At 37.7% G+C, this 26,809-nt stretch overlaps 1 protein-coding gene and 1 non-coding gene across 3 annotated transcripts in view; both read right to left on the bottom strand.

Annotated features, from left to right (window-relative positions):
* The window catches only part of LOC150100070 (NAD kinase-like), a 145,149-nt gene that overhangs the window by 92,087 nt on the left and 26,253 nt on the right, over positions 1-26,809 (bottom strand). Inside the window, exon 1 of one of the 2 annotated variants that reach the window (XM_090402292.1) lies at positions 10,131-10,573. The exons of the other annotated variant lie outside the window; for it this stretch is intronic. Within the exon in view, the coding sequence (XP_090258418.1) occupies positions 10,131-10,264 (134 nt within the window). The 5' untranslated portion in view covers positions 10,265-10,573. Of the gene's footprint in view, positions 1-10,130; positions 10,574-26,809 lie in introns of those variants that run through there. 2 annotated transcript variants of the gene reach the window in all.
* Positions 19,442-19,560, bottom strand: LOC150100071 (5S ribosomal RNA). Its single transcript, XR_016549326.1, has one exon. It is a non-coding gene; the product is annotated as a 5S ribosomal RNA (ribosomal RNA).

Genomic DNA, 26,809 nt, shown 5'->3' with positions numbered 1-26,809 from the left:
GAGGTGGGTTTTTCGCTAAAAGTTGTCACGTGAGTGAGTTGTGGTATTTGCCAAACCTTTCTGGAACCAGTCGACGAAGCGATAGAAAACCAGCTACCTTATAAGCTGCCAAACAGGAAAATGTGCTGAGAAGGAGGGTTGTCTTCTTCCTCCTAATAGTTTTCCGGGAACTGTCAGGGACAAAACAATAAATCGCTCTTGCAATAGGACGTTTGTAGTTCCTATCTCACAACTGGCTAAATAAAAAAAAAAGAAAAAAGATAATAAGCTTGCCCTACTAGTGTGGGTAACGTTAGGACTATACTGCACACAAAGCAGAACGTCTCTTTGCGTGCGTTGGAAAGCGAGGGGAGGGGAGAGGAATTTCCGTACCTAACTTTGTGAATAGGCCTGATTAAAATGGAGAAAATACCCTTCCTTCACGACATGCAACGACAATTAGGGACTGAATAATGTCTACGCAATTCTATTTCCGCTAAGCAGGATCCTATTCAAATTGGACCATAATAGTGCAGCGTTTGAACAATGATCAAAGTGTTGGGGGAAGTTGCACTCCCCCCCCGCGATCTTCTACAAAGCATTTCTTTTCCAGTTACCGACATACAATAGTTGTATTTCATTTATTCGTATTTTCAACAAGACTGAAACAGATCTTGTATTGAAATACATACAATAAAAACTGGTATAAAGAAGTCTAGCAAGATCCCATTTTAACCATCGATAAAAATTAGTAATGTGTAAATTACAAATCAATAATCAGGTTAATGATTATAGTAATTAAATGCTAAGAATAGTGAATGTTTATGACCTATCTACTAATGCGTTAAAGATAATTGAAATAGAAATAAAAATGGTAATTATTACATTTGACAAATAAAAAGTCGCGAGGCATATAACAGAACCATTACATCAGATTAGCCGACGTTTTTGATATTGTAAAAAATGTTTTATATATAATTGGTTCTCAAGGCAGGTCTTTTTCATGTCCTTTCCTCCGAGATCGAAGAGGGAACTGAGTTGGAGACACAGACCCAATTATAGCTAATTAATTCTATCTCAATAACAGAGTTTATATTGCATCCTTTGAAATAAAATAGACAGCAAAATACGTGCGTGTCTGGAGAATGAACTTCTTCTGCAGCTTCTCCCACTTAAGTGGGGTCACTGTTTGTAATGAGTCTCCTCCACACCTTCCTGTCTTGGGCTGTCACCACATCCAAGTTCTTCATCTTCAAGTCCTCTTCTACCAGCTCCCTCCATCTCTTCTTTGGCCGCCCACGCTTCCGCCTTCCTTGCACATCCATCTGCATGACCCTTCTTCCCACATATTCGTCCTCCCTCCTCATCACATGACCAAACCATCTCAACCTTGCCTCCTGTATTTTCGCTCCTAAGTTCGTAACTTTCACTGTTCCCCTGACATAGTCATTTCTCAGACGATCCTTTCTGGTCACACTGCACATCCACTTAAGCATTCTCATCTCTGCTACTTCCATCCTGCTAATGTTATTTTTCCTCGGGGCCACAGTTTCTATAGCATACGTCATAGCTGGCCTCACAACTGTTCTATAGATTTTGCCTTTCTGTTTGGAGAATGAACAAAACTATATATTACTTCTCTACTTTATTCCTTTCCTTGTTTTCTTGTCTTTTCATGAAAGACATGAAAAGAATGTAATTTGGATTAGCATTGAAGACACACACAACTATCCTCTAACGTGGATTTAACCATACCACTACTTTTTCGCAAGTAGATAAACTTCAGAAAGCTGTTCTAAAACCTAAAGAAAACAGCTATAAATTTTGCACTTAACCCTAACTTGACGCAAAGACAGGCGAGATTAAAAGTTTAAAATACAATAGTAATGATATACAATAGTAATACTAGAATTTTGCAAAACACATCTAATAAATGAATCTGATAGTCAAGTACAGTGATAATGAATGAAGCCATCCTACATGGTATTACGAAATGAGCCCTTTTTCGCTTCCATACTTATTATTTGAATGACTGCTCAAATCTTTATTGAAGAAATAAGTTCAAAGAAATATTGTTGCGCTGTTATTGTTTAAAAATATGTTAAAATTGGGATATTTGTATGCCTTAAACGCTAAAATGTAAGGTCATATAACGTTACTTTGCAAAATTCTCTATGAGAACGGAGAATCACCCACAGAGTCCATTTATCTTTGATGTCTTAAAATGACGATTAAAAGCGTTTATCCATCTTTAAAATTTGTTGTTCATGCTGACTAAACACATACGTAAAAGACAAATTAGCGGGATGTACACACTAATTTTGTGCCAAGACTTGAGGGATTTTCCATGACAGGTAAGCTGAGTTATTAGAAAACAATTTTGGTTTTCTGGAACATGAATACTGGTATTATTTCCACAGTGGAACAAACAACATCACGGGGATTACCTAAATCTGTTGCCAGTAAAAAAAAAAAAAAAAAAAAAAAAAAAAAAAAAAAAAGAGGGACCTGATGAATTAAACACTACCATCTGACCCTCCATACAAATATAAAAACTCTGCAGTGGTAGGACACATTTTAATGAAATTTGGTGCTTAGAATGTTAAATTTTTTTTTTTTTTTTCCCCATAGCGAGTGACGTCGCGTTGTTTTGAGCAAACAATACGGAAAGAGATCGTCGAGTTAGATTTATATCTGCGTAAGTAAATATTCGAATTTCTTGTATTCTGAACATATCTAAGATTTCATTTATACTTGGACATTATCTATAGATCTGATTATGTAATTATACTGCATGGAAAGTTCAAGCCAACATACACATTCCCTGCAACATGCATCTCCTAAAATAAACAGCTTTGGTGGGGGGTGGGGAGTATGATTTGACACAGTTTGATGCCGAATTACTGCTTGGTTGTGCAACAGATGGAGAACTGTCCATGACTCTGCTGATAACCACTTGGAGAGAAAATAAACTAAAACACTTGTCAAAACGGGGATGCCTTCGCGCCATAACCTTTGACAATAATCGTCTGATTTTTATAAAATTGCAACAACCACTGGACAGAGTTCAATTCTTTGAATAGCGAAGATATGCGATACAGAAAGCGTAGGAGTTCTCGCGAAAATACGTCAACAACTGAACATTTAGCTATGAACAGCTTCAAAAACTAGTAGTTTTTGAAATCTGCTCAGTAATAACAAAAATAATGTCTCCTATTGGTATTAGACTTGGTTTCAGGAACCTACATACGAAAAGTTCTCCGCCTTGACCACAGATGGCAACACTATCGGCAAGATTTTTTTTTTTTTTTTTTTTTTTTTCTAAGTTGGTATATCTGCCATAAGCATTCATGTGAAATTGCAAGTCATTCTATCAAGTAGTTTGCTTTATACAGCTGTCTAAAGCAAAAATGTTGTCTGTATCCCTTGAAATGGATAAAATTGAGTATCGTGCGGTCATAAAATTCTTTGTAAAACAAGGTTTAACGCCAAAAGAAATTCATTCGAAGTTAATAAAAGTTTACGGGCACTTTTCTCTTTCGTTTTCGACAATTAACAAATGAGCTACAGAGTTTAAACGTGGCCGTACCAGCCTTGAAGATGATCCACGTGAAGAACGTCCAAAAAGTGTAACAACACCAGAAATCATTGATCAAGTGCACGATATGGTATTGGATGACCGGCGAGTCAAAGTGCGTTAAATTGCTGAAACGATAGGCATTTCAAAAGAACGTGTAGGATATATTTCGCATGAAGAATTGCAAATGAAAAAGCTTTGCACAAGACGGGTGCCGTGCTTGCTCACAGCAGATTAAAAACGCACTCGCATGAAAATCTCTGAACAGGGCTTGGAGCGTTTTGACAAGAATAAAACTGATTTTGTGCTTCTATTTATTACTATGGATGAGACTTGGATTCACCATTACACACCAGAATCCAAACGGCAGTCAAAACAGTGGACAGAAGCCGGTTGTTCAGCATCAAAGAAGACAAAGTTCCATCGGTGTTTTGGGATTTTGTTTATTAATTATCTTAAAAAGGGTAAAACAATAACCGAGGAATATTTTTCCGATCTTTTAACCAGACTAGACGACAAAATTCGTGAGAAAAGATCCGGTGTGCAGAAAAAAAAAAAATCATTTTTCATCAGGATGGACCTGCCCACAAAGGTGTTTTCGCAATGGGAAAATTAAGGGATGTTGGAACATCCACCCTATTCCCCAGATTTGGCTCCCTCTGACTTCTATCTCTTCCCAAAACTAAAACTCTTCCTTGCTGGTCAGTGTTTTTGTTCGAATCAAGAGGCGATTGCAGCTGGAGAAGAGTATTATTATTATTATTATTATTATTATTATTATTATTTGACACTTCCAGGGACATATCCCTTAGTCCATATACTCATCGAGGGAGGGCACCTGCTCTACAACTCTGTTTCCACCAATTGACCGCAACTACACCAACGTCATCTACCGCCGACTACCACCACTGGTGTTTCCACAGACTATCACAAACATCCATCCGTGTATTTTGCAGATCTTACTGAGAACCACTACAGGGACGGGATAATGGCGCTGGAGCATCGCTTAAATAAATGTATTAGTCTTAAGGGAGATTATGTTGAAAAATAAAAATAATTTTGAAATTACAAATTCGATTTTTCATTGTTAGGCCGAGAACTTTTCAGGCCACCCTCGTATGATGCCAACCTGGGCACAAGCATAAAAGAAGGAAGGTGCCTGGTTGAACTATTGATGAGATGGTCTATTGCATCAACTGTGATGAGTCCTTCGGTGGAAAGCCATGCATGAAAGACAATACATGGTAGGATGATGTTAGTTAAAAATAATAATGGAAAGTCCGTAATTCAATATAATTTAGCTTCCTATTAATAGATATTTGCCAAAGAATCGCACGGTTTATCTGATTGGTAAGAAAGTTTTTTTATAATAAATAATCATGACTGGACTCGGTGTAAACCAAGGTCGTCAGCAATTCAAGGAGTTATTCTTTTTTGCTTGAATAAAATATTTCGCGAGTCTTAACAGGATAATTTGTCTTTTATATGTTCTCCATTTGATCATATTCTGAACAGAAAAATTTACATATTACCTAACATCTTCCTCCCTTCTTTCCAATATTTCTGTCATTTTCACATTTAAATAAATAATTTCACCTACAAGATCAATTTTTTCGCATTTCTGTATTTGAAAGAAGACATTCAATGATATCTGACAGCACAACACAAGCGGCAAGTTTTATTTATAATTGATGGCTACTTGATACAGCGTATGGGATTTTTTTTGGTCTTTCAAACATTAATTATGAGTAGAATAGCTGTATTGTTTGTCTGTCGATCGTCAACTTGGAGTTGCCCAAGTAGGTCTCATTATTTGAAAATATGTTATTTAGGTCGCCATTTTAACTATCAAAGCAAACGCTAAATTGGCAGATGGAGGGGGGGGGGGTTAAAGTGCGTGTTATGTGGAAAGTTTGCGTGTCTTGAGAGGGAAAAAAAAAAATTCCAAGAGGGAAAAACCCCCGCTGTCTCCGTTATGAGACCGACTAACTTATCTTTATTAGAAAAGTTCTTATAAACTCCTTTCCTCTCTTCTTTGTTGTTTTCCCCTAATAAATAAAAAATAAATAAAACAGAGTGGAACGGGAAATGTCATATATAACAGTTTGATACCATCTATACCTTCTTTTTAAAGACATTAATGTGTCATTGATATTAGCAACAAAACTTTGGTAAACTAAAATTTGTTTCAATTCACCTCCTTACTGATACGAAATTCAAGCTCTTTGTCGCAAGTCTCAAAATGGAATGATGCGAATTCATAAATCTATGAGACTGAAATCACCAAAGTAGACAAAAAAAAAAAAAAAAAAATATATATATATATATATATATATATATATATATAGTACATTGGACTCGCATGGCAGAACAGAGCCAGTGGCCAATAACAAAGCAGAATAGAACGGGGTGTTTAAATATTTTAGACGGAGTGCGATTGTAAGTCACATTCCTTATAATTTACTTCATTTTTTTTACTTTATTTCTATTCCGTGCATTGTTCACTCTATTCGCCATTCATGAGCTTTAAAACAACAATTGCTAATTGCAATCACAACAAAGGTCTTACAGGTGGACACTTAGCACAGGAAATGCAGCAAATGTGGGGAGGGTCCATTCACCTTTTTTAACAGGACACCGAACTTAGTTTTCCACTATTCATGGAAATGAGTCAGTTTCATTGTGAAGGTATCTATGTAATTTCTTTAAACCAATGATGCAATTCTAATATGACGTATACGTCCTCGATAGCAGACAACAGTACCCCCGTTAAAGCGATCCAAGTCCTATGTTCCTTTACAAAACATTTATGTGTCTGATGGCCTCATTCTACTATCAAGAAGACCCTCCGCTCAAACGATCACTTTTACGAATCTTACTGGAAGGAAAAACTCGAGAAAAATACGCGCTATGCACGTCGGAATATTTAACAGCCTCGGCTGTAACACACAAATCTAAACCTGTTACATTCTGCGGTTATTGACCCCCCCCCCCTTTTTTTTTTTAATAAGACTGTTGGTGGGGAGTTCTAACCTGTTTTATTTCTCTAAGGTGTAGAAATGTACATGAACAGTTTACGAACAGCCCCAAGTACGTGCGCATACATATACGGATATTGAAGAGGAGCCCACAATACATTTCTTCTTGAAGACATGCATTTAGAAGACAAGCGTTTGCTGGAGAGGAAAACACTGGCGAATTATAAAAGGTCGTGCTAAATATGTATTCGATCCACAAGGATTTGAAATGTGACTGGATAAAACTTTAAGGAACATGAAATGCAAATATTCATCGGAAGTTGGATTAGTGAAGTTGCATAAATCATTCGAGTGCATGAAATTTAGGTAAAGTTAGTGACGTTGGCAGCATCACGAAAATAAATAAAGTTGGTAAAGAGAACATGTTAGCGAGCAAGAAAAGTTAGTAAGTTAAAAACTGGGAGAAAAGTATTAAAAAGATAGAAATTATATAAAGGATTGTATATATATAATAAATAGTTCATATCTTTCGACTATTTCTGATAATTTGTGCAAATAGTAATTATAATAAAGTGTAATTCTAATAAAATTAATTAGATAATAAAATAAAAAGAGAAATAATATCAAGCAAACTACTAGCACACGAATACTGATCCAAATGTAATTTATGTTAAAAGCAATTAATTTAAGATTATACATAAATACGTGTGCAAAAGAATAGCATAACAATTTTAATTAAAATTTCACCAAAACACTGTAGATTCTGGCTAGCTTCTAACAAATGGATAATTTATAACCTTAAACGTATTGATAGTTGAGCAGACGAAAAGCAAATTCATATTTTAATTGGTTGTGTTTCTTCTTCTTTTTTTATTGCATACGTCATCGCACTGAAGTGGAAAATGCAAACGATAATCGATCATACAGAAAGTACGTAATTCGTCTGCCCTTAGATAAATAAGAAATTTTCGTTTTCTCGCTTAGTTGGGCTGCATGAATAGGGTTTTAGTTTAATACATTTTAATATAAATGGAAGCGTTAAAGTAGCTTTCGCCATGAGTGAAACCCATTTCGTAAAGCATCGATGAAAATATTTAAATATTTTACGAATATTAAAATTTAATTTTTCAGTTTATTTATTTATTTGTAGAGTTCTCACAAGTGTTCCAAGAGTCGAGATAACCCGCGCGGACTATTTTTAGCAGATACAAGTCAAGCAGTTCACTATTGAAACAGGCTTCGACAGGTGCCAACCCCCCCTCTCGTGGAGAAGGAAATCAGTGTTGTCCTCGTCAAGTGGTCAATGCCCTCATTGCCCCAGAAACGGACTTTAAGGCAAAAGCATTCACTATAATCCTTTTGTGGTCATTATACACGGCCTTTGTTAGGAGGTTTTTCACCCCAGTTGTAAATATGTACGGGGAGTTTATATTTGTCTCTAAGAGTGTAAAATTATAGCTCTGTGTGTGTGTCTACAGCTATCGGTTTATAAAATCCTGTTTGCTTGGGAGATCTTATCGTCGAAAAATGTTTTTAACTTCTGCCTACACTTAACTGTATATATCTAACTAATCTTTTCTTGGAACATTAGGCTTAGTTTTCCTTCTTTTTATTGCAAGAAATACGTTATAGACATTCTCCCCCCCCCCCCCCCAATAACATGAACTTTTTGACTCTTAAATACATGTAATACCTAAGAATATATAACTTTCAACAACTAACAGAAAAACTTGGAATAAATAACCCTCAACAATTTTAAGAGAATACCTTGAATCTGCGGCTTTGGTCCAAACAGGAATACAATACACTTACACATTGCTGATCAAACGGTATTTGTGGGGGATAATTAGATGTCTCGAGAAATCTCATATGGAAGTATTTAGCATAAAATGGGGAGTCATTCGATATGGGAATTTTCGATAATCTATCACTAGTACAGTATTTCCAATAAAATAAATAACTACTAAATAATATTATATAACACTTTTAGTTGTAATTCCTTATCATGAACGTGACTGGGCATCCTATAGACAAATATTCGCTTCGATGGCTAGAATTCTACCTGCACACACACACACACACACACAAAAAAAAAAAAAAAAAAAGCTAGCAACCACCGTCAGAACAATCTGAAGAAGATAATAACAACTATCTTCTTCAGATTGGTCAGATTATAGAAGAAATATACAAAAATGCATAAACACCATAAAATATATTAAAAAAAATAGAAAATACTGTATTGATTTAACCTTAGTATATTCCTGGGTCTAGCTTCCACTGACGAGACCTCAATAAAGGATGAAACCAGTTGAGGGAAGTAACCCTTACATCAATTCTAGGATTCTAGGGAATTGATGTGAAGTCAACAGCCTCCTTATACAAGCAGCGAGTCGTGAAGATACTTCACGTGCAAACTTTATTTGCTTATGCTCGGGAAAGGGATTAAAGCAAGTGTAATGGCTGGTCAGTTAAAATATACATTGACATCTCCTATTTCACATTAATCGTATAAAATTTATAAATCATATGACTCATGAAATTCATATTATTATTATTATTATATTGAGTGCAATATCAACAAAGAGGAATTAGGAGTTGCTCATGCACAGTGCAATTTTAAATGCGTAACATCATCCTGGAGTCTTTCGTACAAGATATATGGTGTAGGATATCAAGCCGTGTCCGTTTTATTATCAGTCTTAATGCTTTATTCCTTTTCCTTGACACTTCATCTAGGTGTCCTTGGAGTGTTACATTCTCGTTCGTTTAAATTCTAAGTTTCAGCACGCTCAGTAGCTGTAACGTTAGGAAAAGATTTGTACCCTACCTATCCTAACGTCATATATGACTCATAGGTATTGTTTAGTTTCTTGGTATCGCTAACTACGAAATCCGACACATAAGATGACGTGCTTATCAAGATTAAAACAAACAAATGAGTCTAAATGACAGGAAAGGATTTTATTTTCGTTGGTAAGTAAGGATATACTTATCGTATAAAAGGATTTCTTGAAAGGGAAATCGAAATAGATTTTAAAAATAGAAAACCCAGAAAGCGATAAACGTATTTTGATGCACATGTGAATAGTATTCATATCTGAGTTGAATATTGTTGGTAAAAAAAAAAAAAAAAAAAAAAAAAAAAAAAAAAAAAAAAAAAAACATTCACAGTACCAAATATTCTTTACACGTTAAACATACAACTTTATAAGACATTAGCTGTATAAATAGGCTTAAAATATATAGCCTTAGAAGATATTACATGTAATGAAAGTAGATGCAAGCTATATTATTGCCTTGGTAGGGTAGACACAAGATGCACGAAAAACAAAATACGTCATGTGACGTTTATTTTACATAAAACAAATCAACAGTCTGACAAATAGAAATTATTGTTGTTTATTATTATTATAAACATTATTAGTTTAGTACATATATTATTAAATTATTACTAAATTAACCATAACAATAGATAGATATATTAATTAGCTCAGGTATGAGTCTTCAAAATTTTCGTCAGCATAAACATGTTACTTCCCGCATAATTTTCTCTTTTACAACAAACTGTTAACTTCTAGGGGGAGGGGGAATCTTACCTGAATCCACAAAACTTCTCCTTAAAACGCTCCGCGTGTGATTTTTCAATAAGCTGTGTCGTATTTTTCTCCATATCGGAGTTTGATAGTGTTTGCAAGTTTGCTAAACAAGCCGCAGTGGGGATTCCATCCATTTTTGATCATTATCCGGTTTTTCCAGAGTAAATACAACCGTACACATTTGAACTTCGATTACGCAACAGTTGAAATACGAGCGATTAGCTTAAGCCTAATATCGTGGAAAAACAAATGCATGCGTACTTGTTTTGTTTACGATCACCTAAGCCTACAGACAATACGTATTCAATTCACAACACTTCGAATCGAAGAACTAATCCAGCAATTTGTTCTTAAAGGTGTTGCGCCACCAACGAACTTTTACGCAAAAAGTCGAGAACCATACGAAGCCCGACAGCCAGCGTCTAGGCTACCGACAAATGCATGTATAAGCGCAGCACACCGTGACTAGTTCATAGCAGGTGGTACGCGCGGATCTTGTAAGATCGCTGTTGCTAGGTCATCCAAATGTTAAGTAGCTATACGCAATTCGCCGCTACTGTTATAATGGGAACACGGAGAAGTAACTTGAACATTTGTTCTACTTAATACCAAACCAACATTGCCATTGAAATGGTTTATTTACATGGCAATAAAAACGAATTTATAAATATTGAGTTTGTAAACGTAGATAGCCAATAGAATATTCAAGTGTAGTCGTTTTAATAGCGCTTTAAAAATAAATAAGGGTTAATTTAAGATCGGGTAATCATATATGCAAAATTTCATGCTTCGAATCGATTTGGAAAGTCAGTTGCCATTTGCAAGAGGCGAATATTCCTTCAAGCTTCGTTTGACACAAAAAAAACGTCGTCTGCAAACACAACATGGTCGATAAATGACGTCACAGTGTTCTACCGCAATATTGCAACAAATATAAACCAAAAGAAGCAGTAAATATGAATAAAATTTAAACTTTTCATTACGTGTGTAGATAGCTTCAAAAAATATTTCTGTGTGTTTTAAATATAATTAAAAATTGAATTTGCAAATTCGTTTCTTCTGAACACATTAAATATTACAGTAGTTATTTATTCGTTATTTCATTATTATTACAAAACCTTTATGGAGTTAAGTGGACTTCATCGTAGGAAATCCACTTTAGGCGGCACAAAGTCTATCGTGCCACTGATTCATCGTCTGTGCTCTCACTGAGAGGTCTCAAGCAATGCGTAACTATAACCTTGCTAACTATCATAGCGCATAATTTGTCAAAAATAAAGGTGGAGAGGAATACTACAAAAAAAGATACTTGAATTTTTTTTTCAGAAATTGAAACTTCATTTTAGCTTGTATTAATGGATAGTACATTTAGTTTATAAAATAATTCCAGATAAAGCACGTCATATTTATATCGTAGTGCTGGCATTTAATGACAACGGGACTCCAGCGGTGAGTTCTAGTCTCAGTGAAGGTACAAGCGGTAGTAGTAGTACTGTAATAATTCGCGGTTTTCCTAAATACGAAAAATTGTCGTATCTGGCAGTTTTCAGCAATTTAATTGATTCACTTATTTATTATTAATGTTGTTATTCGTACTAAAGAAACTCACAGCATATACAGAGAACTCATATTATCTCCAAAACACAATACGGTTTTTAGAAAAATAAGGGAAAAACATCTCTCTTGAAAGACTTTACAGACGTAATTAATACCGCCTTAGACAAAAACAAAATTGCCATGGTAGTCTCTATTGATCTAACTAAAGCATTCGATACACTTACACATCAAACCTTGTTAGAAAAGCTGAGGCATGTTGGAATAGAGGGGCCTCTTCACATGTGGTTTACAAACTACCTCCAAAATAGAAAGCATATCACACGTATCGGGTCAAACCGAAGTAGACAGCTAATAGTGACCTGTGGAGTGCCGTAGGGAGCTGTACTCTCCCCAACTCTATTCAACATTTACACGCACGATAATAATCAGTTACCACTCAAAGGTAAGATATTTCAATACGCAGACGATACAGCAATAATATCCATCCATAATAACGCAAGCATAGCCCAAACAAATATGCAACATGACATAAATCTGCTCATAGACTGGCTCACCAAAAACTCCATACACCTAAACTCAGATAACACAAAAATAATTATATTCAGAAATCCACTGACTCGACCAGTTGATAACAAATATATAACCATCCAACATCCACTTTCCAACATAAAAAACACACAGAACAGCAAAACCACTATAATCACTCAGGTTGAAACAATACGATACCTTGGAATTTACTTTGATGCAGATATGAACTGGAATAGCCACATAAACCATCTACACAACAAACTCCGAACAATAACTGGTAAACTCTACAGTTCCCAACGCCTAAAAGCACTATGCCAAAATATACTAAGATACTCTATAACAACGTATGCTTTCTGTGCACCCTGCAAACTAAATAGATTAATGTCGTTACAGTACAAAATGATAAAACTGATCTTTTGGGAACAACGAGACAATAACGACTTTATATACACTGCAATGTCAGAACACAAAATACTGACAGCAAAACATTTATGCCACTATGCAGCTTTGCTAAAACATTGATGCCAACTACAGGACAGTCAGAAATACATACCGTATAACAAGACCTCAGACAACTAATTATATCACATATAAATACAATAATCATGCGGAAAGGCCATGCGAAACTTCTACATCCCAGACATGATAAACAAATTACCTTTTGAATACAGAAACCTTACAAACTACAGTAGCCTGAAAAAGAGCGCTAAGGACATACTACGAACAAGAAACACGCACCCAAAATACCATACAAACTTAATGAAACACAATATATTCGTTCAGGCTTCCAATTCAGCGATGCATCAAGACATTCCAAGTGTGTGTGGGTGGGTGGGTGGGTGGGTGGGTGCACGCGCGTGCGTGCGTGCGTGCGTGCCTGCGTGCGTGCGCGCGAATTTCTCAATCAACGGCTGCAGTGGAAATCGAACCTATTAAACGTCAGTCTATTTCCCAACACAGCAAACAAACCAACAAATAATAACTAACTGGTCTCATCCTCAGATAAGCTTAACAAATAGGCCTTGAGGATGAAAGTTGAGAAATTAGATCTCGTCTAATTATAAAATTAATCATAAAATAAAAAAGAGAAAAAAAAAAATCCAAACCCATATATCATATTTAAGTGGTGTAGTTACAGCACTTAAATATACTAAAAAAAATCAAAATTGTAAATATATATATAACTCATTGTGTTAAATGAATAAATGCTATTTATTATTAATAATACATTATACAGGAGGGGGGGGGAAGAAAAGAAAGTAAAAAAAAATCTGTTGTAAATATGTAATCACAATATTAATCATAATTTTAATAATAAAAAAGATTGAATTTTTTTAAAAGAAAAATATGTAATCAAGTATGTATCACATGCAATCAAATGCGTGTGATGTATGTATCATATGTAATAAAAAATTATTATTATTATTATTATTATATATTGTCCGTGCGGTTAGCCTAGTGGCTTAGCGCTTTGCAACCAACTCGCAGACAACTAATTCTATCACATATAAATACAATAATCATGCAGAAAGGCCATGCGAAACTTCTACATCCCAGACATGATAAACAAATTACCTTTTGAATACAGAAACCTTACAAACATACTACGATACTACGTACAGGGCCTGGGGAAGGAGTGTCCTAGGTTCGATTCCCGTCGACGACGTGAGGAGCTTGAGGATCTTCTTCAGCCATAGCCAAGTTAGCCGGTCTTGGGCGTGGACAGCAGGGTTTTTCCCAAAGTTTATCTTGGTTTTTCATCCTGCAAGCAGGCAAACCAGCCTTGAGAACTGAACACTAAAGGGGCATAGGGCTGACCACCTTACCCTGTGAATGGCTTGAGGTCCGATGATTAACTAACCCTCGACACCACAAGGTAAAAGAGATTAAAGGAAGATGAAATGAAATGATTATTATTATTAAGAGGGACCTCCAGGGAGCAGTGACGGACCAAGATAATTTCGCACCCGGGAAAGTCTCTGTGTGTGATGCCCCAAAGATTTTTTTTTCATATACTTAAGAAGTTTCTAATTGTAAGTAAAAGTATTTTTCCAATTACTAATAATTTCATAACATCATTATTATTTCTACTTATAATTTTTATTCACTCAGATATACTACATAAAAAAATAAATAAAAATCATTACAAACAAAAAGTATTGATTTTACACTGTAATTTTTATTTAATCAATTATAACTTAGATATATTTTTTCTTGATAGTATGATACTTGAGAGTAAGTATAACAATGTTTCCATTGGCAAGTAATTATTTTTGGAAGAAGTGCAGGGCCTAAGGCCCTTGTACCAGTCTTAGTTTTGGTGCCCCGGGCGAATGCCCGGTCAGCTAGCCCCTTAATCCGGTACTGCCAAGGAGTCAGGAACTCATTGAGGGAGGCTATATACTACACGTACCAGCTATCATACTTATTCTTGAATTCATTCACACTACTTGCACTCACAACAACCAATGGCAATTTATTCCATTGGTTGTTGTGCACCCTATGAGAGAAAAATCTAGCCCTCGCCGCTTTTCTTAGCGGCATTCATTCTCAAATTCCAAAGATGCCCTCTTGTCCTTTCCCCACACTCCATAAATTGAAAAAATTCCATCAACTGAAATCCTGTATGACCCTTTCAGAAGTTTGTAACTCTCATTCATATCACCCCTCTTTCTCCTGTTTGCTAGAGTCTGCAGTCTACAAATTCTCCATCTGTCTTCATAATCAGTATTCCACAATCCTGATATCATTTTTAGTACTCTCTCCAATGTATCAGAATCACAACGGAAACCAGGAGACCAGGCCTAACAAAATTAATCCAAGTGAGGTCTTATCGAGGCCTTGTAAAGAGGCAAAATGACATCCTTATCTTTACATGTGGACATTTGTTTCGGCATTGCAATTATCTTTTCAGTTGTATTTCATCTTCCTATCTACTTACACTCCAAGATCCCTAGCCTCATCAATTTCTTCTAGCCTAATTCCACCAATATAATCCATTGGATATCTAATCACGCCAAAGTGCATAACTTTGCATTTACTAACATTGAACTGACATCCATTTTCCCATGCCCACAATTCCATCCTATTCAAATCATTCTGCAAGTGCTACATATCAGCAGCATTCTTGATTACCCTGCCTATCTTTGCATCATCAGCAAATAGCTGTATGTCGCTTGTCAAATCCTTCCCAATATCATTAATGTACAGATTGGATAACAGTGGACGAAGCACTGTTCCTTGTAGTACATCACTTATTACCTTAAATCTTTTAGACTCACATCCTCCGTATACCACTTTTTGATGTCTGTCAGTCAGCCATCCTCTTATCCACACTAATATTCTATAATCCAAACCCATATTCTCCCATTTTGCAACGGTCTACAATGCTGTATTCTGTCAAAAGCCTTAGCAAAATCCAAAAGCATCATGAGGTATCCATTCCGCTTGTCTAGTTCAATGGTAACATTGTTATAGAATGTGAGAAAGTTGCTAAAACATGATCTTCCCTTAGTAAACCCATGTTGCTCATTGCAAAGTAGATATTCACTGTCAACCCATTTCTGAATGTGAGCCCTAACCAATTTTTCCAAAACTAGTTAGGGCTCGTGATACTCCTGAGATAATAATCGGTCGATAGTTTGATACATCGGTCTTTGCACCACTCTTGTGCAAAGACCGAAACATCGGTCTTTGCACAAGAGTGCAAATTATCCACGGAATTATCCCTGTTCTGAGATTCATATTAAACAGCCTGGTCAATAGCCAGTTTTAGCACACGTGCTGATATCCCGTCAGTCCATATTGCTGGATTCTTATTCAGTTTGTGCAACAGCTCTAATACCTCGTCCTCATACACCTGAGTTTCTTCACCCAGTGAAGAGGAAGCAGTGAGCTCAATGTTGTGTACACTAGGTTGATAGCTTTTAGCAAAATGGGCACTAATTAGTTGAACAATCTCTTCTGCATCTGTAACCCACACGCATCTGCATTTAGAAGTTATTCTTCATATTCATTCTTTCTTTCACTTGCAGCATATCAATAGAATTCTTGTGGGTTGTCTTTAGCATGCAGAGCCAGTTTCTTTTCATACTCAGACTTTGCTTTTCGCACAACAGTCGTGACTATTCTAGCTTGCTGTTTATAAATTTCATACGGGACGTCATCCTTATGCAAATGGTATTCCTTCCATCATCCTTTTCTTATGAATCTCTTGCTTAATAAGATTAACACATCCATTTGACCGCTACTCTATTCGTTCTTCGAGCTCTCGGGACACATTCTGATATCGCATCATTTAAGTATTGTTTAAATGCTTCTCATGCACTGTCGATATTCTTCCAATCCAGCAACTGATCCCATTCCACTAAACTCAGTAAACTCCTCAGTTGCTCATAATTTCCTGCTTTGTAGTTCAGCATGTAACCTTTTCTGAATGGAACATTCATAAACTTGGTCACTTCCCAAGCGAGTACCGTATGATCACCAACTGGAGGCAGAATAGTTACGTCTTTAACTGAAACGCCTTCTGACACTATAATAGAATCTAACACTCTTTGCCCTCAAGTTCCTTCACATGCTGCTTGAGGAAGTTGCCTCGCAACAGCTCAATAAATGCATTTTCATTCTTCTCGTGAGATTCTGCGGCTACCCAATCAGTATTTGGATAATTAAATGCTCCCATTATGATTATCCTTTCGCGCTCATCTATTTAGTGATGCATTTCTTTTCTATTTATTGATGCATTTCTTCATCACTAGCAACCCATCCACCAGGTCTGTAACAAAACCTTAATATGTAATTGATCTTGTTAGAATCCACCCCATACCAGATGGCTTCAAACTCACTGCCACATGAAATATTGTTAGCATTAGTATTGCAATCGTGGTCTCAACTCTAAATGGATTCAAATCATCCAATATCATTAGATATTGGATGATTACTCTATCCCTCTGGGTACAAAGGGATAGAGTACCCTTTATACGTAATACCAGTCAGTACGTCTAATTCTGATAGCCAGGTCTCAACAATCTGAGGTCCCAACATATTGAGTAAAGCAACGTAATCAACCCCTTTGTTTCTGATACTCCTAGCATTCGTGTACAGACATAATAATCTACCTATTTGTTCTTTTGTATACCCTCGTTTGCAGTCTGCCTGACACAGTTGGACAACTTTGGGGGTGGGGGGGGGGGGGGGTGGGGGGGGGGGGGGGTGGGGGGGGGGGGGGGTGGGGGGGGGGGGGGGTGGGGGGGGGGGGGGGTGGGGGGGGGGGGGGGTGGGGGGGGGGGGGGGTGGGGGGGGGGGGGGGTGGGGGGGGGGGGGGGTGGGGGGGGGGGGGGGTGGGGGGGGGGGGGGGTGGGGGGGGGGGGGGGTGGGGGGGGGGGGGGGTGGGGGGGGGGGGGGGTGGGGGGGGGGGGGGGTGGGGGGGGGGGGGGGTGGGGGGGGGGGGGGGTGGGGGGGGGGGGGGGTGGGGGGGGGGGGGGGTGGGGGGGGGGGGGGGTGGGGGGGGGGGGGGGTGGGGGGGGGGGGGGGTGGGGGGGGGGGGGGGTGGGGGGGGGGGGGGGTGGGGGGGGGGGGGGGTGGGGGGGGGGGGGGGTGGGGGGGGGGGGGGGTGGGGGGGGGGGGGGGTGGGGGGGGGGGGGGGTGGGGGGGGGGGGGGGTGGGGGGGGGGGGGATTCAAAGGGTTTTTGGTAACGAAGTACAATACCATGTTCTTCTTCGTTTGATATCCTTGCAGTCATTGCAGAAACATTCCAAGTTTCAAGATCTTCACAGCCGATGTCTAAAAGAACATGATCGATGCTATTCTGCAATAGACAAACAATCTGGTCAATGCTACCAAAACGCAGTCCTCTCTTCATCTCAAGAAAGATGTCACTTCATCTCTCCTTACTCTTGTTAAGACTCAGATCCTAGACAAACATTTAGTGTTCTTTTCCACTCGAGACTCTTAGCTGCAACTCCTACCCTCATACAAATCTCCAAATCTGCTTTACTGTAGAATACTGTTCTCACGTTCATGACGATTCACCAAAAACTTCTCTAAAAATTATTGATGCTGCCCATAAGACGAAATTCATTGACAGTCTCTTCTCCATGAATTTGCTCTATCTCACGGACGATCTAACTGGCGTTATTCTACGCCTGAAGCAAAGTTTAAAGGTTATGCACTCGCACTAATTCTGTTTATAATTGCGGAAACCAAACTAGCTTTAAACTACCAGAAAGGTATCTTTATTTACATGTTAGTCATTGGTTAACATACATCATTAAATATAGATGCGCTAGATTTAAAATTAATCAACATCACATGTTTATTTTTAAGTTTCATGTTCTGTGCATAATATTGTTTTATCTGGTAATCATACTCAATTCATTGTTAATTTAAGTTTTTTTTTTTATCGATTTGAATCTGTTAAATGTTTCGAAAAAGCTGCATCCATAACAGTATGCTTAGAATTACTCGAAATAAATTTATGGTAGTAACTGATTTAACATTCGGCAATGATTCCTTTTTGAAAATTTAAATTCCTTCAAACAGCTCAGCTCTAGTTGAATCGTTGCTATATTTCAAGGCTAAATCTGCAGCTCTTTTTTTTCCCCTAACTCTGTTGACTCCATGTGGAAATGGAGTTTGCATCATCCATAGAGTTAGGCCGTCCAAAGAAAGACATTGTAAGTTCGACTCTAGTTGCCGACTGCAGAAACACACACACACACACACACACACACACACACACACACACACACACACACACACACACACACACACACACACACACACACACACACACACACACACACACACACACACACACACACACACACACACACACACACACACACACACACACACACACACACACACACACACACACACACACACCGAGAAAGAACCCTGGAAATATTTTACGTGTATGTAGAACTTGTAGATTTCAAAGGCAGACGCGAGGACGTCGTGGCACTCGATTTTCACTCGGACGCCTTCACGAGGCTCGTTATAATGATTTTGCAATTAATCCACTTTTCTGAAATCATACTGTGAGGACATAAGATTTATTGAAGAATACAATGTATTTATTTATAATTAATACAATCTGCAGAGATGTTTTCAATTCATTAGTCGGTATGTGTACAACATGATTTAGCATTATTAAAAATAAAAAGTTTTTTCAGTTTTTCGTATTTTAATTGCGTGTTACTTTATATAAAAAAAAAATGAAGGCCAGCAGCACCCGATGTTCCCAGGTGGTCACCCTCCCAAGTACTGACCGGGCCCAACGCTGCTTAACTTCGGTGATCGGACGAGAACCGGTGTATTCAGCCTAGTATGGCCGCTGGCCCATTTATTGAGAGTTGTTAAACTGGGATATAAGCAGTATTTCACATAATGATGCACTTACAGTTTGATTTTTATTTAATTGAATATGAAATTTAGATAAAATAAATATTATTGATCAGATTTTGAGAGTGCTTTTACGACATAATTACCGTGAAGTATTTATATACAAATAGCAGGGTTTTTTCTCCCGGAAACTCGGGTTTTTCATCCCGCATACATACAAATCGGCCCTTCAGAACACACGCAATTTACAGACAAAAATTACTAGTTGTGGTGGTGTTGGAGGTGGGCGGTAGATGGCGTTGATTCGTAGTAGAGGTAAGGTGTAGAGACAGTTGAAGATGTCCTCCCGCGATGAGTCTTCGGACTCCTTGGAGGTATCAGGAATAATAATAATAAAATAATTATTTCCATCTAAAGTGCAATTCAACAGTATGCGCACGAAGAGATGCGCAGCTACAAAATGACATCGATGGAGTTCGTTATGTAGGTAACTGTTACGCAGGTATGTCAGAATAAGAAACACTCCTAACGTTATTTCTTTCAGATAAAAAAAGAAACAGAAATTTTAGAGTTTTAAAATGTTAAGAAAATAAAAATCTGATGCATGTGCATGCAGGCACGTGTTACTTTTTTTTTTTTTTTAAAGAAAACGCCTAAGCTATTTGTATAATAATGTTAATCCTCTTTACCTATTTTAAATTTAGCTTACAAATGACATGGATACATTACTAATTAAATTTTGTTATTAAACAGTCCACGTTGGACACTTACCGAAACTTATCCCTGAAAGCCGTTGCCATGGTGAAGTGGGTCAGCATCTTCTGTTCTCAAGTATGCCATAATATGACAACTATGTCATAACATTTATTTTCAAAATGACAGCAGCAATGCAGAGTTTTACAGTCGTTTGTTATTATATATAATGGACTGCATATCGATAGTTTCGTGCATTAAATAACATGTGGCTTCGGGTTAACAAATAAAGAAAGGATTAAAAATTAAGTTCGACTCTAGTTTCCGACTGGAGGAACACACACACACACACACACACACACACACACACACACACACACACACACACACACACACACACACACACACACACACACACACACACACACACACACACACACACACACACACACACACACACACACACGCACGCACGCACACGCACATGCGCACACACACACAAATGGTCTAATCATGAAACAGTGATGCTAAGAGTGTTCTACAACTTTAAATAAAGCACTGCAGGTTTGTTGTTTGTGGTAAAACCGTAGTGACGTCATCAAGTCACAGTCTATCAGCATTTTTCAAGCTGAGATGCAGCCTTCCTTGGAGGGGGGGGGGACGAGTCTGCATCAATAAGGGGTATGGGGAATAAAATTTTTTTACGCACATAAAACAATGTGTTCATGAGCGATATAATGACCAATGTCACAAATCTTAGTGGTCGATTGGTAGAGCGTCTGCTACTAATGGCTCGTAAAACGTTAAGCAAGTTTGAGCACGGTTAGTAGTTGGAAGGGATCAATCGTTCGATGCTGTTGGCACACTCTTCCCTCGATGAGTCTTTGGACTCCCTGGTGGTGTCACATAATAATAATTATAATATTCGATACATACCAAGTGATGCTCTAAGTAAAGGTGGCGCCATCTATTATGTGAAATTGATAATAAAATAGATCTGATCTAAATAAATACAGTATCTTTAATTTATTTAGAAACAAACATATAAATAAAATATTTGTTCATTAATAGTAACTGCTTTTTTAAATAAGATATATTTCTTCAAAAATATGAACTTGTTAGTCGATATTTTTGAAGATATCTATTACCAGTTTTAATCATTGTAAATGTACGGCTTTGATGTTACACGTGTTTATTTTGAATATAAAAAAATCAGAATTATTATTATTATTAATAAGTTAGTAATTTTATTAATAAATAGTAATAAAATTTATTAGTATTTATTTTATGACAAACAAATTCGTTATCTTAATAAGTAATAATAAATAATGAATACTTTTAATTATTTCAAAACCTATTAAAACATATTTACGCAAAACACATAAACAAATCGAAATAACTGCATAGAAATATATTTTAATCTTATGCATAAACTAGTACTCTTTCTCTTAAGTTTAAAATTTTAATTTTAATACTACAACGGTAACTATTTATTTATTTTTTTTTTTTTTTTACGAGCGAGTAAAACCTATATTATAACATACAGTAGCGAACAAATTAATCCAAACACTCATATTTTAAAGAAAAATTTTAATTTCGCAAGGCAATAAGTACAAAAATTAAACTCCGACTTTACCTAATTATTTTTATTATGTGCTCCTCTGTTCCTAATAAGTTCATTAATTCTCTTAAGCATGGACACTACAAACGTAGATCACATTTTTCTTATTTCTGCGTCTCTAAACCATACTTTCATAATGGATTGTATTAATTTATCTTTGTATCATAATTTAATTTTCCAGGCCTCTTTTTTCACTATGGTTCACAAATTGTCTATTGGGTTAATGTCAGGAGAGTATCCTGGCCACTGAAGCAACCGAATGTTGTGATTTTGAGGAACTCTTTCACTTTTTTTTTGGAAATATGGAATGGAGTGAGATCCAGTTGGAAGATGAGTTCCTTGTCTTTCTGAATCTGCTAGACCACTCTTTTCTCCTTCTTCCACTTCTCAACAGTCCAATCTTTGTAAACTTTTGTCCACTGGAGCCTCTTTATCTGCATAGCCTTCGTCAACAGTTGTTTCTTTTTTGATCTGTGGACAGTCCTTCCTGCTTCCAACGATCTTCGACGGACGGTCATGTCAGAAACATTAATCTTACACTTGACATTAACCCAAAGAAAATTTGTGGGCCATAGTGAAAGAGAGACTTGGAAAATGAAAACTGTGATACAAAGGATAACTTAATACAATCCGTTATAAAAGTGGTTTCGAGATGCCGAAATAATAAAATTGTGTTTTATTTAAGTCTACAGCAGACGATCTTGGATTCATTTTGCGCTTCCTAACGAGCAGGGGCGAATGCTGGTCTTGAAATTCACGCTTGCTCTTGTTATCATTCAGGGAATGAGAGGTGTGATTGAAGTCTGATTAGCGGAATAATGAATTACTGACCATTTAAAACTATATACGGGTAACCCTCGTATAACGCGGATGTTAGGTTCCGCAGAAATGCCGCGTTATATAAATCGCGTTATGCGAGTCTCTGATCACATAGAAAAAGTAGGGTTATGTTCCGAAATCGTTTTTTTTTTTTTTTTAATTATATAAACAGCAATGACATATCCAACAAAAAATATTTTTATTTAATTCTGGTAATTCATGTAAGTTAAGAAAACATATAAACTATGAAGCAAATACATAGTATAGAAGTATAACAATTACAAATTGTACTTAAACTTCGTTGCACATAATGCATAAATGTTTTAGGCAAAATAAAATAGTGCATATTTTAATTTTTCATAGCACGAGGATTTGAGGATTGGTTAATAAACACTGCTTTTGTCATGTAATCACCTGATGCATTACTACAAAACTGTAGAGTAATTCTATCTTTGGAAACTTTGAATCCAGGAGCTGATCTCTTTCATTTTTGCACTTTTTTCCAATATAACCCGGTTTCATAAACTTTGAGAGCTTTTGTTGAATAAGATTTCCATCCATAGGAATTTTCTTTTGAGGTGCAATCTTCTATCGAAATCATTAGAGATTTCTCCATTTTTTCCCATTAGAATATCGCGTACATGAGCAACGCTTTGCACTTACCGTTGACCCAGCAATAAACACTTTCTCGGATTTTATGTCCATTTTGTTTGATTGTTCGAATTGTTGATTCATTTAAATTCAAAGTCCCTGCAAAAACTCCTGGTTTTTCTTCATTTTTCAACCGATCCAAGATTTTGAATATTAATTAATTAATTAACAAAATTTCTTCGAGAGAAATTAATTTTGTTTTCAATGTTGGTTTTTCCCTTTCGTTGCAGTTTGTGGCCATTACTATAAAAATAATTTTTTACACAAAAAAGCAAGCATTACATATTGTATGTCACTCACCAGAAAATAAAGTGCTCAGCTTGAGATGAACACACTTAGGATTTTTAATGCACTTCCCTGGCAGAAACGAGGACAATTTTCAACAATGAACGTTTTATCTTCTTCTTTTTCTTCTGCAGCTTCTTCCACTTAAGTGGGGTCACTGTTTATTATGAGTCTCCTCCACAAATTCCTGTCTTGGGCTGTCACCACATCCAAGTTCTTCATCTTCAAGTCCTCTTCTACCAGCTCCCTCCATCTCTTCTTTGGCCGCCCACGCTTCCGCCTTCCTTGCACATCCATCTGCATGACCCTTCTTCCCACATATTCGTCCTCCCTCCTCATCACATGACCAAACCATCTCAACCTTGCCTCCTGTATTTTCGCTCCTAAGTTCGTAACTTTCACTGTTCCCCTGACATAGTAATTTCTCAGATGATCCTTTCTGGTCACACCGCACATCCACCTAAGCATTCTCATCTCTGCTACTTCCATACTGCTAATGTTATTTTTCCTCAGGGCCACAGTTTCTATAGCATATGTCATAGCTGGCCTCACTACTGTCCTATAAATTTTGCCTTTCAGATTGATCGGCACCCTCTTATCACATAACACTCCAGCCATCTCCCTCCAGTTCCTCCAACCTGCTTGTATCCTGCATCCCACTTCCTTCTCACCTCCTCCATCTTCTTCCACTGTCGAACCTAAGTATCTAAAGTCTCTCACCTTCCTGATGACATTTCCTTCCAGCTCCAGGTCTCTCCTGGCCACCGCCCACTGCGCAACACATATACTCTGTCTTACTTCTGCTCAGTCTCATACCTCTCTCTTCCAGTACTTTTCTCCATCTTTCCAGTTTAGTTTCCGCTTCTTCTCTTGAATCTACACACAGCAAGATGTCATCTGCATACAGCATTGTCCAAGGTGCATCTTCTCTCACCTCCTCTGTTACCACCTCCATCACAATATTAAACAGAAACGGACTTAATGCTGACCCTTGATGCAAACCAACTGTTACTTGAAAACTTTCTGTCTGTCCCAAACAGGTCCGAACACTTGTCTTCACATTTCTGTACATTTCCTGCACCAACCTGACATATTTCTCCGGCACCTTCTTCTCCCTCAGACACCTCCAGACTTCTTGCCTTGGCACTCTATCGTATGCTTTCTCCAGATCAATAAATACCAGATGTAGCTCCCTTTGTTTCTCTCGATATTTTTCCATCATCTGTCGTAACCCAAAGATAGCATCTGTTGTTGATCTACCAGGCATGAAGCCAAATTGTTCCTTTGCAATCTCCACCTCCTCCCTCAATCTACCATCAAGAATCCTTTCTAGGATCTTCATTGTGTGGGACATCAACTTTATTCCTCTGTAATTTTTACAGTCTTGTGCATCCCCTTTACCCTTGTAGATGGGAACAAGAGTACTCTCCCTCCATTCCTCAGGTATATTTTCCTGTTGGCAAACTTTCATGAACAGGTCCCACAGAAGGTCAATTCCCTCTTCCCCCAGTGCCTTCCATGCCTCTACTGGAATTCTGTCGGGGCCCACCGCTTTTCCATTCCTCATCCTCTTCATGGCCTCCGTCACTTCCATTCTACTGATGTTCTGCACCATCCCCTCAGAAGGCTGCCCATTTCCTCTGTGAGTCCTTGCATTTTCCTCATTCAGAAGTCCCTCAAAGTATATTTTCCATCTGTTTCTTATGTCCACATCCCTCCATAATGCTCTTCCTTCAGCATCTTTGATCTGCCTCACATGTAAGATGTCCTTTGCTGCTTTATTTCTACATTTCGCTAGTTGGTAAATTTTTCTCTCTCCTTCCTTTGTTTCTAATTGATCATACAGATCTTGATATGCCATGGCCTTCGCCTGTGCCACAACTCTCTTGGCTTCTTGCTTTCTCTCTTTGTACACCTCTCTGTCCTCTTCCACTCTTGACTCATCCCACTTCTGCTTTGCCTTCCTCTTAGCTGTCACTGCCACTTGTACATCATTATTCCACCACCAACCCTCCTTCTGCTCTCTAATCTTTCCAGATGTCTCACCAAGCACCTCGATTGCACAGCTGAGGATTACTTTTGAATTATGTTTCCACCAATCTTGTACACTTTCCAGTCCATCCGAAATCCTCTCTAACACCCTCTCCCTAAAACGATTCCTCACACTCTCTTCTTTTAAGCGAAACCACTTAATTGTCTTCATCCCATGGCAACCAGAAGTTCTTATCTTCGATCTTAATTTAAAGTCTGCGCACAGCAGTCGGAGTTGTTGTGCTACTTGATCTGTTGGAATTACCTTACAATTTGTCACAACCTTAAGATGTTTTCTTCTAGTCAAAATGTAGTCAATTTGTGAGCTGTTGTTACCACTTCTAAATGTTATCAAATGTTCTTCCCTCTTGAAGAAAAACGAGTTCACAATTGCCAGATCAAACGCTACTGCAAAGTCCACAACCCTCTCTCCTTCCTGGTTCATCATTCCCACTCCGTGGCCACCATGCACCCTTTCACAGTCTCTGTTCTGTCTTCCTATGTGCCCGTTCAAGTCACCTCCGACAATCACCATCTCATTTTCTTCCAATTCCCTCATTTCTTCATCTAACACGTTCCAGAACTCATCTTTTTCCTCTGCTGTACAACCAACTTGCGGGGCATATACACATAATACGACCACCCGCTCTTCTCCAAGACCCAATTTCATTCGCATGATCCTGTCGTTCCTTCTACCCACGGGTTACTACAATTTGTAGACCAAGTTATATTGAAACCGCGTTGTATAAGTACCGCGTTATACGAGGGTTACCTGTACTAACCAATTAAAACTATATATTTAGAAATTTATGAACATTTAATCATACAAATACAACATTTATTTTACAAATGATATTCTACCTTTTTTCAATTTAGCTACTTGAATTCAAATTCTACCCTATGGTTCTTCTTTATGAATTGGTCAATAACATCGTCATAAAAAGTTGGTTGTAACTTAATTTTCCCAAGCAACACTTGTAAAGGCTGGCTGAAGCTCACTGGCTAGAGCTACTTTGGCTGCGTATGGCCCGTGTTTAAGCAACAGGGCGAGATGACGTGGAGGGAGCGGAAATGGTTATGCGCATGAAGTCAGTGCTGAGGCGAGGACCTGGAAGCTCCTACAACCGAGCAAGCCAAGGTAGCTTG

The sequence above is a fragment of the Typopeltis vanoorti genome, chromosome 13 (assembly GCF_054136105.1).
Source record: "Typopeltis vanoorti isolate ZY-2024b chromosome 13, IOZ_Tvanoo_1.0, whole genome shotgun sequence".
Lineage (NCBI taxonomy): Eukaryota > Metazoa > Arthropoda > Arachnida > Uropygi > Thelyphonidae > Typopeltis > Typopeltis vanoorti.
This window is presented reverse-complemented; position numbering and strand designations above follow the sequence as displayed.